Here is an 11,879-nt window from a genome sequence, read left to right on the forward strand (position 1 = left end):
TGCCCTGTGCCCAAGTCTTCCTCAGGGTATGAACACCTGTCCTCTCACTTGCCCCCTCACCTCCTGCCTTGCTGTACCATGCTGCCCAGAGTGAGCTCAACCTCCGGAGACCTCACTGGCCCACGGTCAATCCTCATGGTGTCCAGGTAGGGCCTTTGTCAGAACAGAGAACTCAAAACCTAACTTGTCCAGAGGGCAAAAGATGTGGCCTTTCGACAGAGGAGTTCCTTATTTCGTGAATTCATGTGGTTGGATGAGTGGCCTGAGTTCAGGAAAGGGTGGGGCGTGGCAGTGCCAACTCAACAGTTTCTAGGCGCTCTGATGGTATATAAGGTACCTGGGGCCTTGAACGCATCACAGGTCGAGGACACAGGCTGTGACCAGGCAGAGAGGCAAAGGACACAGAGCCAGGGGCCTTGAAGGAACTGAGACATGGCGGCCAACCCAGCACCCAATGACAGGTACTACCCCCCTTGAAGTGCCCCTGCTTCTGGCTCCTCCAGGCTCCCTGATGGGGACTTGCCTTCTCCCCTGAGGACTCCTCTGCTTCTCTCCCGCCCTCCTGATGGCCCTTCCATGTCCAGCCAGGCCCCCTCAGCTGATCCCCAGTTTGCCTGTCCTACCCGTGTCCCCTAGGCCCCGGGCTGGACCCTGGGGGTCATCCTCGTCCGGCCCCGATCCGCCTCTTCCTCCCACCCCCTGTGAAATCTATCCCTTCTGCCCTGAACTGTGGACTCGGAGGTCACGTTCGCATTTATGTTTTCGCTTCTGTAAAGGACACCTCTGTATCCATAGTTAGAAAGAAAACCTCACGGGTTCTTTGAGAATAGCTCGGCTTTCTCTTTTCCCCAGTGGTGCCGCTCAGGAAGGTGCTTGGCTGATGCACCCTGGGGCTCAGGCTAACCCTGAAGACAAGAGGAAAAAGCGCCACTGGGCCTAAACCGAGCGGGGGTGGGTCAGCGGGACAAGGGCAGGATGGCGATGCCAGGAGGGGCCCCATCAGAGCTCTGAGCATCCTGCACTGCTCCTGGGCGGAAACCCTGGCAAAAGGACTGGGGGGACGCCCCCAGGAGCCCCAGGAGGGATCAGCTGAGTGAGTGGATGCCCACCCTCTGTGGGGCTAGCTGGGATGTGGGGTGCAGAGGAGAGCTCAGGGTGAAGGGAAGGGATGTGAGGTGAAGGGCAGGAGACCTGGGTGATCCCAGGAGGAGTCCCATGCCTTTGGGCTCTTCCTGCCTGTGTCCGCAGACCCCTGATGGATGAAAGCACCTTCATCGACAACTTCAGTGATTTTATGCCGCGCCAAACGTACCTGTGCTACGAGGTGGAGGTCTCAGAGGGCGACTCCTGGACCCCAGTGGAGGAGTTCAAGGGCTTCGTGCGCAATCAGGTGGCTGACCTCAGCAGGCAGGGCCTCCCCACCCTGGGACATTCAGGAAGGTTTTCAGGGCAGGGTGTCCTCTAAGCAGTGTCCCTTTGGTCCCTGCAGCTGCTGTGGCTTTGCCTAGAGACAGGGAGGGTGGGTTCTCCTGTGACTGGCAGCTTTGAGCCACACATAAGGAAGCAGTCACAGCGTACCAGGGCCAGGAACCATCAGCCCGGTGCCACCCCAGGCTTCAGGGCTCAGCCTGTCCCCTCCTGCCATGCCTCTGAGCAGGGGTCAGGACAGAGGGAAAGGCATTGGGACAAGGGGTCAGGTTCTCCCCGGGCCCCTGCCTGGGGCGGTTGCTGGCCAGAGAGCCCGAGATCTCCTTTGGTGTTCCCTCCAGTCACTGCTGGGAGAGCCTGGCAGGGTGCTGGTCCCCACAAGGGCACTTCCAGCTGCCCTTAGCCCAGTGACACCTCCTCAGTCCCCAGGTACCTACCCCTCCCCAGGGCTCCCCAGTAGCACAGTTGGCCTGACTTGATCTTCCCCAAAGCTCTGGTTGAAAAAACTTCCTTCTGTGGGTAGACAGATCTCTATCACCCTATGAGCCCAACAGTGACATTCATCCGTTACTCGGGCCCCTCTGCCTTGGTGCCTCTCACCCCACTCCTCCCTGCAGGCATATCACCCTTGGGCTCAGCACAGGGGGAAGCCCAGAGTAGAAGCCTGTAGAAGTGTTGGGAGGGCAAGAGAGGGAAATAGATGGAGAACAGGGTAAATCCCTCCATGGAGGAAGCACCCATCTCTGTGGCATCAGGCCCATGACCTTGGAGCTCACTTGCCTGTTCCCTCTGTCCTCAGCTCTTCATCTCCTCCCTACAAGGTCTGACTAGGTGTGGCTCCTAAAGGCGTAGACTTTGGGTATAAAATAGAGGGGCTCCAGGAACTCAGTAATCAAGATGAATCACATTTAATGCAACAGTTTAAAAATAAAAATTAATGCAAATTCCATGATGAAGGGGATATCAACAATTTACATGAAGACTGATTAGTTATGGTGCCACGAGGAGCCATAGTTTGCTGATGTGAAATAACAGGTCATCGCAGCAGATCTGGCCCTTTGTAAAATGCCAATATTGTGCTTATCATGAGTTTTGCTTACTTTAGATCACGTACATCCTACATTAAAATATTCATCTTGATGCTGAGTTGTGTCCCCTGCCACTTTAATTTTGTGCCAGTGCCTCACCTACCCCACCCCCTTGGCCCTGCCCTTCCCTGTTCACAGCAAGTGCCAGAACCCTCTTCTCCCTCCTCTGTACCCAGGGTGCTAACACGTTCGAGCCACGCCATGCAGAGCTGTGCTTCCTGGATCAGATCCGCTCCTGGAACCTGGACAAGGAGAAGAAGTACAGAGTCACCTGTTTCATCTCCTGGAGCCCCTGCCCAGACTGTGCCAATCACCTGGTGGAATTCCTGGGCAAGGACAGCCACGTGAAGCTGCACATCTTTGCTGCTCGCATCCATAGCATCAAACCCGGATATGAGCTTGGGCTGCGTAGACTGCAGGCGGCTGGGGCCCAGCTCGCCATCATGACCTCCAGAGGTCAGCACGAGACTCCTGAGGGTGGGCGGTGGGCAGGGAGAGAGGCCTGGGGGAAATTGCTAGAAAGAGATGGGCAGGAGGGGAATCCCAGGTGGAGGAGTCTGTTGGCTGCCTGCAGAGGTGGTGCTGGATCTGGAGAAGACTGGCTGGTCTCCTGGAGGAGAGGGTCCAGGGGAGAGAGGTTGTCCTGGGGAGGGGAGTAAGGGTGGGCACATGCGCGAGAAGAACCCAGGTACTTTGTGGTAGGGGTGACGGGGTTGCCTCAGATTGCAGAAGGAGGAAAGAATTTGAGGGATAAGCTAACTCCCTTGGGAAGAAAGAGAAAGGAGGCAGTGAAATTATGATGGGGAGACTGTGTCCCTAAAGTCAGATACCAGGGAGTCCCTCCTTCTCTCTAGAATTGGAGCTCAACTTTACTTCCCCTGTTCCATTTCAGAGTTCACATACTGCTGGGAAAACTTCGTGGACAACCAGGGCCAACCATTCCAGCCTTGGACAAACCTGGATGGAAATAGTCAAGGCCTATCTCAGAGGCTGAAGAACATCCTCCAGGTGAGGCTCCACCTCCCTGTTCCTCTCCGCACCCCTCCCTCCTCGCCTGTTCTCCCTGGGCCTTCCTTTCCCTCTGCTCAGGGCCTCCTCTGGGTTACCTGCTCACTCCTGGGACACCAGCTCCACCCCTCTTTCAGTTCTCACAAGGTCCCTCTGCTTTCTCACCTCCTTGTGTCCCTCCTGCCTTGCCCGCCTTTGTGACTGCCACAGACCTCTTCTCTGTTCATCTTCCCACCTGCCTCACTCCCTGTTACCCTTTCACTCCACCTTCTTGATCTAGAACCAGGAAAACTGAAGGATGGGCTTCATCTCGCCAATCAAGTCAGGAGTCTTCTGGTGAAAGACAAACAGAACACTTTCTTCAAGAAATGAAAACTCACCACTTGTCATCAATCTCCAAACCGAATCAAAGAAACCAGCAATGGGCAATGAATGAGTTCATAAGAAAATTTTAAAATATCTGATTGATTTACCTCTCATTTAAAATCTGTGATATGTTCTAAATACACACGGGTGAGATTCCATTCAATACTACCAGAAGCATTTTTTACTTTTAGAGAAATAATTACTTTCACAGATTTTAAATCCAAAGCAATAAAATGAAAGATTAAGAATCTTCCAGAAATGTTCTTTCCTCTAAATGTGTTATGAAATCCAAACAGTCTAGCAGACACGTGCAAAGTGCAACTATCTTCCTTTTTGTAGGTACCTTCATGGGAGGGCAGTGGTCACAGTAATTCTCACTGGTCAAGTAAAAATCAGTAAGGCTTAGAGGAGCAGAATCTTGAATTCAAAAGTCTAAACTCATTGGCAAACTGTCATACCGATGGCAGCGCCGTTTCTGAAATGACAGTCCATGTGACAGGAGAAAGGCTCAGTGTCGCTACTGGGAAGAGAAATTCAAGTTGGCAGTTGCACTGGGGGCTGGGAATATCTGCAGTCCTCAGGCCGCTCCTAGTTCCACTGCCCCGGAGAGGAAGGGAGAGGGAGGGAGAGGGAGGGAGAGGAAGGGAGAGGGAGGCTTCCCTACCCGAGGGGGTCACTCCTGCCCTCTACAGTACCTGGGCCCAGTGGCCCCGTTGCGGGCACCAGGTGTCTGTCCTGCCATGACTCTGGAGCCTGAATCTTGCTGAGTGAGCCCGTCAGCTGGGCATCCTGCACAAAGCACTGCAGGCAACGAAGGCTCCCAGGTCTCTCCTCACAGACTTCTGCTCACAGGTCAGGGCCCACCTGTGTCACAACCTCTCACAATGACTATAAGGGGCTGGGGGCTGGGTCATTCAGTCTGAGGCACTGTAGGCTTACAGAATAAGGACTGTCCTGATGACCATGGACGAAGGGGCGGAGGGGACTAAGTCAGGGAGGACACACAGCAGAGGGAAGAACTGATAGACAAAGTGACCTGGAGAGATGGAAGAAAAGGACAGGAGAGCGGAGGGGAGGGCAAAGCAGGGCTGAGGGCCAGCGGTGGCGAGACAAGGGGCAAGAAGGAGCCTAAGGACAGAAGGCTGGGATAGAGAGGGGTTGTCAGGGGACTGTGGCTGCCAGTGACAGAAAGCTGTCTGGAGGGGCTGAAAGTCAGCTTGTTTCACAGAACAAGATGGGGGCGAGGGCGAGGGCTGTTTGGGCCTGGCTCAGCTGCTTGGTGATGCTGTGGGCACCAGGCCCGCCGCCCTGTCCCCCAGCTCAGATCTAGGGGTTTGTCTTCTCCTGCTAGTCTCCTCCAAGCCTCAAGATGCAGTCCACGTCCAGACATCGTGCCTCATTCCAAGGGGGCAGAGAGAGGACAGGGCCAACCCCAGAACTTTCAAGCCTGTACAACCTTTTGATGGACAATAGCAGGGACCCACCATGAAGGTGGCTGAGGGATACCCCATAGCACAGCTTCCAGTGGTGTTTATTTTGGAGTCCCTGTGGGTGCTGCAGAGGGAACAGGATTGGCTCTTGGGTTCCTGTAACATATGGAGAGTAACAGTGACTTGGGGGCTGTCGTGACAGTTAAATGTTGGGCATTTAGGACAATGTCTGAGATAGTTCACCTTCAACAAAGAATGAGGTTATTAATCTCTGGTTCAATAAATCTCTGATTCAATAAATCATTCAATTTACAAATAATCCTCCAGCAGGTTCCACTCACACCAGGTGCAGCCTGGTGCTGGGAAGGCAGCACTGGGCGCCTCAGCAGGTGGTCATGGCTGAGGCCCAGGACAGGGCCAGGTCCTGCTCCTGACCGCCTGCTCCTGTCTTCTCTGTGAGGACTCCCTCCCCCCCGCTGGCTCATCATCTGACCCATGGGGGCTCCTCCTGTCTCCTGACCTGGTGTCTTGCCTGGCCCCTCCCTAGGAGTCCCAGCATGGCCTCTAGGCTGCTGTCCTCATGTCTCTGTCTCCTCCTGCCCCTGCTGCAGGTGTGCCAGGGAGATTGTGAGTCCCCAAGGTGATTGTCCCCTACCCCAGTGAGGCAGATGAATTGAGAGGGGACTCCATTCACTTGTCTTTAAATTAGCCTCTGCCTTGTGGTGCAGACTCACCTTGTCTCTGGACCTGGGCTAAGCCCCTATTATCCCCAAGCTTATCCAGAATTCCCCAATTCTCAGAACAGGGAATGACTACTTAACACCATATTGTTCTGAGGCAAAGTGCTTTTTCCCTTTCCCCAAGTCGCAGGTGGACAAGGTAGAGTCCACCTTCAGACCCTCCCTTTCTCCCCCTTCCTCCCTCCATCCTGCCTCTTTCCAGGCTGCTTTGCTTCTCTCCACCTGCCCAGAGTGCTATATCTTCCTTTTTAATCTTGTGCCTTCCTCTGCAGGCTCACTTCTCTTCTCCTCTCCCTCATGGCTGCTTCTTTCCTTCCCTTCCAGGTTCCCCTTTAATTGGATTTCAGACTCACTGAGAACATAAAGGAAGGCCTATAGAAACTGAGGTATATACCATGTTCATGGATGGCGTCTCGGAGCCACAGAGATGTCTATGCCTGCCAAAATTGATCTACACATTGATAATAGGGTATCTCATGGGACACGACAAACTTTGTCCATAAGTTCATGTGGATGTGTCAAAAGCCAAAACGACTTCAACGGAAGAAGATAAGCTGGATCTGCACACTAGACACCAAACCTGCTCTAAAGACCCAGCAGGGCAGCATGGGAGTTGTCCAGGCACAGACAAATGAGGCCATGGAGAGATGAGAGAGTTCAGAGACACAGATAGCCCTCCCCACACATACACACTAAGGTCGTGCATTTCACATCAGTAGGACAAAATGACATGGAAGGAAAGTTACTAAATGTCCTTGTATTGGCTATCCAATACAAAATTAAAAATTAGATCTCTATGTCATGTCTTATATATACATGAAAAATCGATTCCCTTTGAAAACATTAAAAATTAAAACATCTGTATATGGAAGGCTTCATAAAGTGACAGCCTGGCCACACATTGAAGGGAAACATTTCCAATGTAATTGACAAAGGATTCCTATCCAGAATGTCTAAAAACGTATAAAGCAAGAGGGACAGGAGCTGCAACTGTTGTCCCTCCCACCATGTGAAGGCTGAGGGGACCTATGCAGAGGACCAAGCACAGAACAAGGAGCTCCAAGTACATCTGTCCCTGATCCAAGGTCCAGATTTTCTCATGACCTCAACCACTCAACAGGCAGGAGGAGAGCATGCACTGGGCTCAGACTTGGGCTGGGTGCGGGGAAGGGGGTGGTGGGGGATGGGAGGTTGGAGAGGGCTCCAGCCTGCCCCTCCCAGGGAGCAGGGCCTCTGTCCAGCTCTCTTCAGCAGGGCCTGTCCCACCTCCTCTGTCTGACATCATTACTTTCACTTTCTGTTTGCAAGAAAGGTGGGTCCTGCTCCACAGAGGAGCCTGTCTCCAGCAGAGGTTGAGCTAAGTCAAGTGGAGGGCTTCAGATAAGGAGAGAAGGTGGGTCTGAGCTTGAGCAAGCTCACACCTCAGGCCCTCCCACTCCTGTTGCCAAACCAGGAAGGAAGTGGGGCCCAGCTGAGAAGGCGGGGAGGTCCTCTGTCAAGGGGCTTTCCTAAAACCTGGGCCCCGTGAGCAGAAAAGCAGCACCAGCGCTGGAGAGAAATGGCCAGGAGGAAATGGGCGTGGCAAGAGGGCTACATCCGGAAACCCTGGCCCAGGTACTGCTCCCTCTCTGTCCCTGTCTGTAGGCCTTTTCTGCACGGGGTCTCCCAGGTGTCTCTGTCCTCAGAGGTGTCTTGTCTCCATGGTCTAGCCTGGCTTCTCTCCCTCTGGGCTTCCTCTCTGCAGTCCCACTCCATGGGAGCTTTGCCCTCTTCTGGGGATGCGCCCACCATTGCTTCTGAGTGGCCCCTCCTGCACCTTCCCCAGCCCTGTGTCCTCCTGGGCCACCTCTCAGCCTGCGAGTCTGTGGGGCTGGGCTGTCCCCTCCCTGCCTGTGGGACTGCCTGCTCTGTGGCCTCCTGTGCCCTCCTAACAATTAGAACTGGGCTAAGGGATGAGTGAAGCACTTGCTGCATTTAGTTTTATGCACGTCGATCCACTTTCTACGCTAGTGGCCCCGTTGCGCACACAGTGTGCGATCAGATCTCTGAGCAGGGAGATGAATCCTCTCTTCCAAGATGTCAGCGCTGCGGGCAGAGAGCAGAGTCAGAGTGCCCCAGGCGCACCTGCCACCCTGGGGGTGTAAGTGCCCCAGCAGCAGCAGGAAGCAGAGAAGCATGCCGTGGGCAGGAGACATGCTCCCGGTTTACAGTGGGGTAGAAAAGAGCCTCTCCCCCGACATGACCTGCAATGGCTGGACAGGGCTTTGCCTGGGCAAAGGACCAGCTCTGTCACTTAGCAGCCCTGTGACGTGGGCAGGCCACTCCTCTCTCTGTGCCCTGCCTCCTTCTGTATAAAATGGGGTGACACTCCTAGTTTTGGGGAGGAATAGAGGAGTTCAGATACAAGCTCTAAGAACAGTAGCCAGAGCCTGTGATTTTAGGTGTTAGCCTGATATTTTGAAAAGTAATAAACATGCATAGGTGAAAAGTCAGCCATGAATTGAAACTTGATATTCAAATCGGTAATTTCGGGGTGTAGAGGGTTTCATTACTCATTTCTAATTTTGAATGGTTTGGGCGATGGGTGGGCAGGATCTGGGGTGGGGTTGGGTGTGGGCTGCTGGAAGCAGCAGAGCCAGGGCCGATGGGAGACGGCACGGGTCTCCGCTCTCCCTGCAGCCCCTCTCCTCCTCCTCCCCCCTAGTCTTCCTGCCTGGGAGGCTGCAGGAAAAGCTGAAGGGAATGGCTTGGGGGAGGCACAGGCACGGGGCATCCAGGGGGCTGTGTTGAGGCGACACCAGATGGGAGAAACTCCAGGGAACACTCTGCATTTTCTGGTTTCTCTCTTGCCCACAGGAACCCAATGAGAAAGTTATATTTTGATTATTTCTACTTTCACTTTGTAAACTGGCCCACGCCCAAAGATCGGAATGGCTGCTACGTCTGCTACAAAGTGGAAAGAACCCAGAACGGCTCACCTCTTTCATTTCACACGGGGGTCTTTGAAAACGAGGTAGGTGCCCCATGATACTGTCATCAGAGGCTGGAGCTAAGCCAGGGAAGGATGTGGGAAGATTATCATATGTAAAATGCCAGAGGCTTCTTCCCACAACATAGTCTTAAATTCTAACCCTTGATGTCTCCGCTTGACCCTCCTCAAGCGCCACACACGATGGCATTTGACTTATCCACGAGGCCTCTTTTAGGGAATCTGCTGGCTATCAGTCTCCGCCTCACCCAGGGGCCTCCTTGGAGGAAAGGGCATTATCTGGCCCTAGGAAGTGCTCTGCTGGCGGGGTCCTCCCCCAGCCACACGCCTGCCTCCTCCAGGCCCAGCATGTGTGATCCCCCAGGGGAGAGCCCACACCCACATCCTGCCTGCCCCCCAGCCTGCTCTGAGCCTCAGCCCAGGTCTCCCTGGATGACTGCAGGCTCAGCAGACACACAGCAAGCCCACCACCCTGCAGCCAACCACTAAGGTCTCCTGTGAAATGTCCCACCACACGCCAGCCCTCCCCTCGCCACCCAGACAGCAGACTGTTTAGAACCCATCATGGGATGGACAGGGTAGCAGTCCCCACCCACGGGAGCGCCATCGGGGTCACTTAGGTCACTTAACCTTTCCTGCACCCAGTGTTCAGACTTTAAGAGAAACTGATGAATGTAATGTTGATAATGTACTTTGAAATATATCTGAGGTTTTATTTCAACATACAGTAAGGACTCCAAAAGTTCTTCATGAGCTAGTTTACAGTCTTTTGCAGACTACGTCATGGAGACAAGGTGTGTACTTCACAGCTGACACTCGCCTCAGTGCAGGCGAGCCGCATTTCCAGAGCACAGCAGACACCCGCGGCTGTTGGCGCCCCGTGGGCAGCGCAGCCGCGTGGCCTCCCCAGCAGGCAGCGCGGGGAAGCCTGGCCGCAGGGGCCTGGCCTGGGGCAGCACTCAGAGGCCTGTGCCAGGATCGCAGGGCGGGGGGCGCTGGAGTTCATGGGCGAGTGTGGGGAGGGAGGGCCAAATGAAAACGGCGGAGGGGTGAAGTTTAAAAGCGGATAAATCAGCCAGATTGGCCTGGATCAGTGGTTGAGCGTCGATCCATGAACCAGGAAATCGTGGTTCCATTCCCAGTCAGGGCACGTGCCAGGGCTGGGGACTCGATCCCCAGTGGGGGGCGTGCAGGAGGCAGCTGATCAATGACTCTCTCTCATCATTAATGTTTCCCTATCTCCCTCTCCCTTCCTCTCTCTGAAACCAATACAAAAAATTAAAAAAATAAAACGAGATAAATCGCTCAATAACATGCCCCTGAGACTATTGTTCCCTGTCACCTGGTCCCCACTCCCTCCAAACTCTGCCACATGCCTGCTCTGCCAGCCAAGAGGGTCCCTTTTCTTTCTCCCACTCTCCCAGTTCTATCCGAGGAAGCCTGTCCACACAGAAATCTGCTTCCTGAATTGGTTCAAGGCGCAGAAGGCATTCTTGGCCAAGAATCTGTCCCATGACGAGAAATACCACATTACTTGGTTCATGTCCTGGAGCCCCTGCTTCAATTGTGCGAGGCGGGTCGTGGAGTTCCTGAGCGAGCACAGGCACGTGGAGCTGAGCATCGTGGCCGCGCGCCTCTACTACTCCAAAGACCCACAGTACCAGCAGGGGCTCCGCAGTCTGGAGAGCGCGGGGGCCCATGTGGCTATAATGTCTCAAGATGGTGAGAGCAGAGGGAGCTGGGCAGGAACGTGGGAGAGCCCAGGACCAGGCAGGAAGGACCTAGAATCCCCAGAGGAAGAAGAGCCTCAGTTAGCGGCGTGCACGGGTGCTGCTGGGTCTGGAAGGCACCGGCGGGTCTCCTGGAGGAGAGAGTTCAGGGGAGACAGGGGATCCAGGGCAGGGGAGGGAGGTGAAGACACATGAAAAACGGGGCTTCCAGAAAAGGGGAGAATTGGGCTGCCCCAGATCCCAGTTAGAAAAAAGAATTTAAGTGATAATGAAGTCTCTAGGAAGAAAAGAGAAAAGAGATAGTGAAATTATGATGGGGACAGCGTGCCCCTAAGGGTCAGACTCTGTGGCCCCTCGTTGCTCCCCAGGGCTGAAACTCACCATTACCTCTCCTGTTCCTGTTCAGACTTTTTCAACTGCTGGAACACTTTTGTGGACCACCAGGGGCTACCATTCCGTCCCTGGAATAACCTGGATAGAAACAGTCAAAAGCTATCTGAGAAGCTGATGGACATCCTCCAGGTGAGGCTCCACCTCCCTGTTCCTCTCCGCACCCCTCCCTCCTCACCTGCTCTCCCTGGGCCTTCCTTTCCCTCTGCTCAGGGCCTCCTCTGGGTTACCTGCTCACTCCTGGGACACCAGCTCCACCCCTCTTTCAGTTCTCACAAGGTCCCTCTGCTTTCTCACCTCCTTGTGTCCCTCCTGCCTTGCCCGCCTTTGTGACTGCCACAGACCTCTTCTCTGTTCATCTTCCCACCTGCCTCACTCCCTGTTACCCTTTCACTCCACCTTCTTGATCTAGAACCAGGAAAACTGAAGGATGGGCTTCATCTCGCCAATCAAGTCAGGAGTCTTCTGGTGAAAGACAAACAGAACACTTTCTTCAAGAAATGAAAACTCACCACTTGTCATCAATCTCCAAACCGAATCAAAGAAACCAGCAATGGGCAATGAATGAGTTCATAAGAAAATTTTAAAATATCTGATTGAGTTACCTCTCATTTAAAATCTGTGATATGTTCTAAATACACACGGGTGAGATTCCATTCAATACTACCAGAAGCATTTTTTACTTTTAGAGAAATAATTACTTTCACAGA

The 11,879-nt window shown here is 53.8% G+C and overlaps 1 protein-coding gene across 1 annotated transcript; it reads left to right on the plus strand.

Moving 5' to 3' along the window:
* The first annotated feature begins 432 nt into the window (after nt 1-432).
* LOC107531231 (DNA dC->dU-editing enzyme APOBEC-3F-like) lies at nt 433-11,647 on the plus strand. Its single transcript, XM_087813808.1, has 8 exons — nt 433-461; nt 1,249-1,393; nt 2,711-2,972; nt 3,409-3,568; nt 8,917-9,073; nt 10,474-10,799; nt 11,148-11,301; nt 11,582-11,647. Exons 1-8 carry the CDS (start codon nt 433-435, stop codon nt 11,594-11,596), a joined length of 1,248 nt encoding a protein of 415 aa, XP_087669934.1. The 3' UTR covers nt 11,597-11,647.
* The last annotated feature ends 232 nt before the right edge of the window (nt 11,648-11,879 follow it).

Source organism: Miniopterus natalensis, chromosome 2, assembly GCF_054644295.1.
Source record: "Miniopterus natalensis isolate mMinNat1 chromosome 2, mMinNat1.hap1, whole genome shotgun sequence".
Taxonomy (NCBI): Eukaryota; Metazoa; Chordata; class Mammalia; order Chiroptera; family Miniopteridae; genus Miniopterus; species Miniopterus natalensis.

Excerpts from the sequence above, each read along its gene's own strand:
- LOC107531231 (XM_087813808.1), top strand. The coding sequence starts at position 433 with ATGGCGGCCAACCCAGCACCCAATGACAG. Across the intron at positions 2,973-3,408 it reads CGCCATCATGACCTCCAGAG|AGTTCACATACTGCTGGGAA; the intron begins GTCAGCACGAGA and ends GTTCCATTTCAG. Across the intron at positions 9,074-10,473 it reads CGGGGGTCTTTGAAAACGAG|TTCTATCCGAGGAAGCCTGT; the intron begins GTAGGTGCCCCA and ends CCACTCTCCCAG.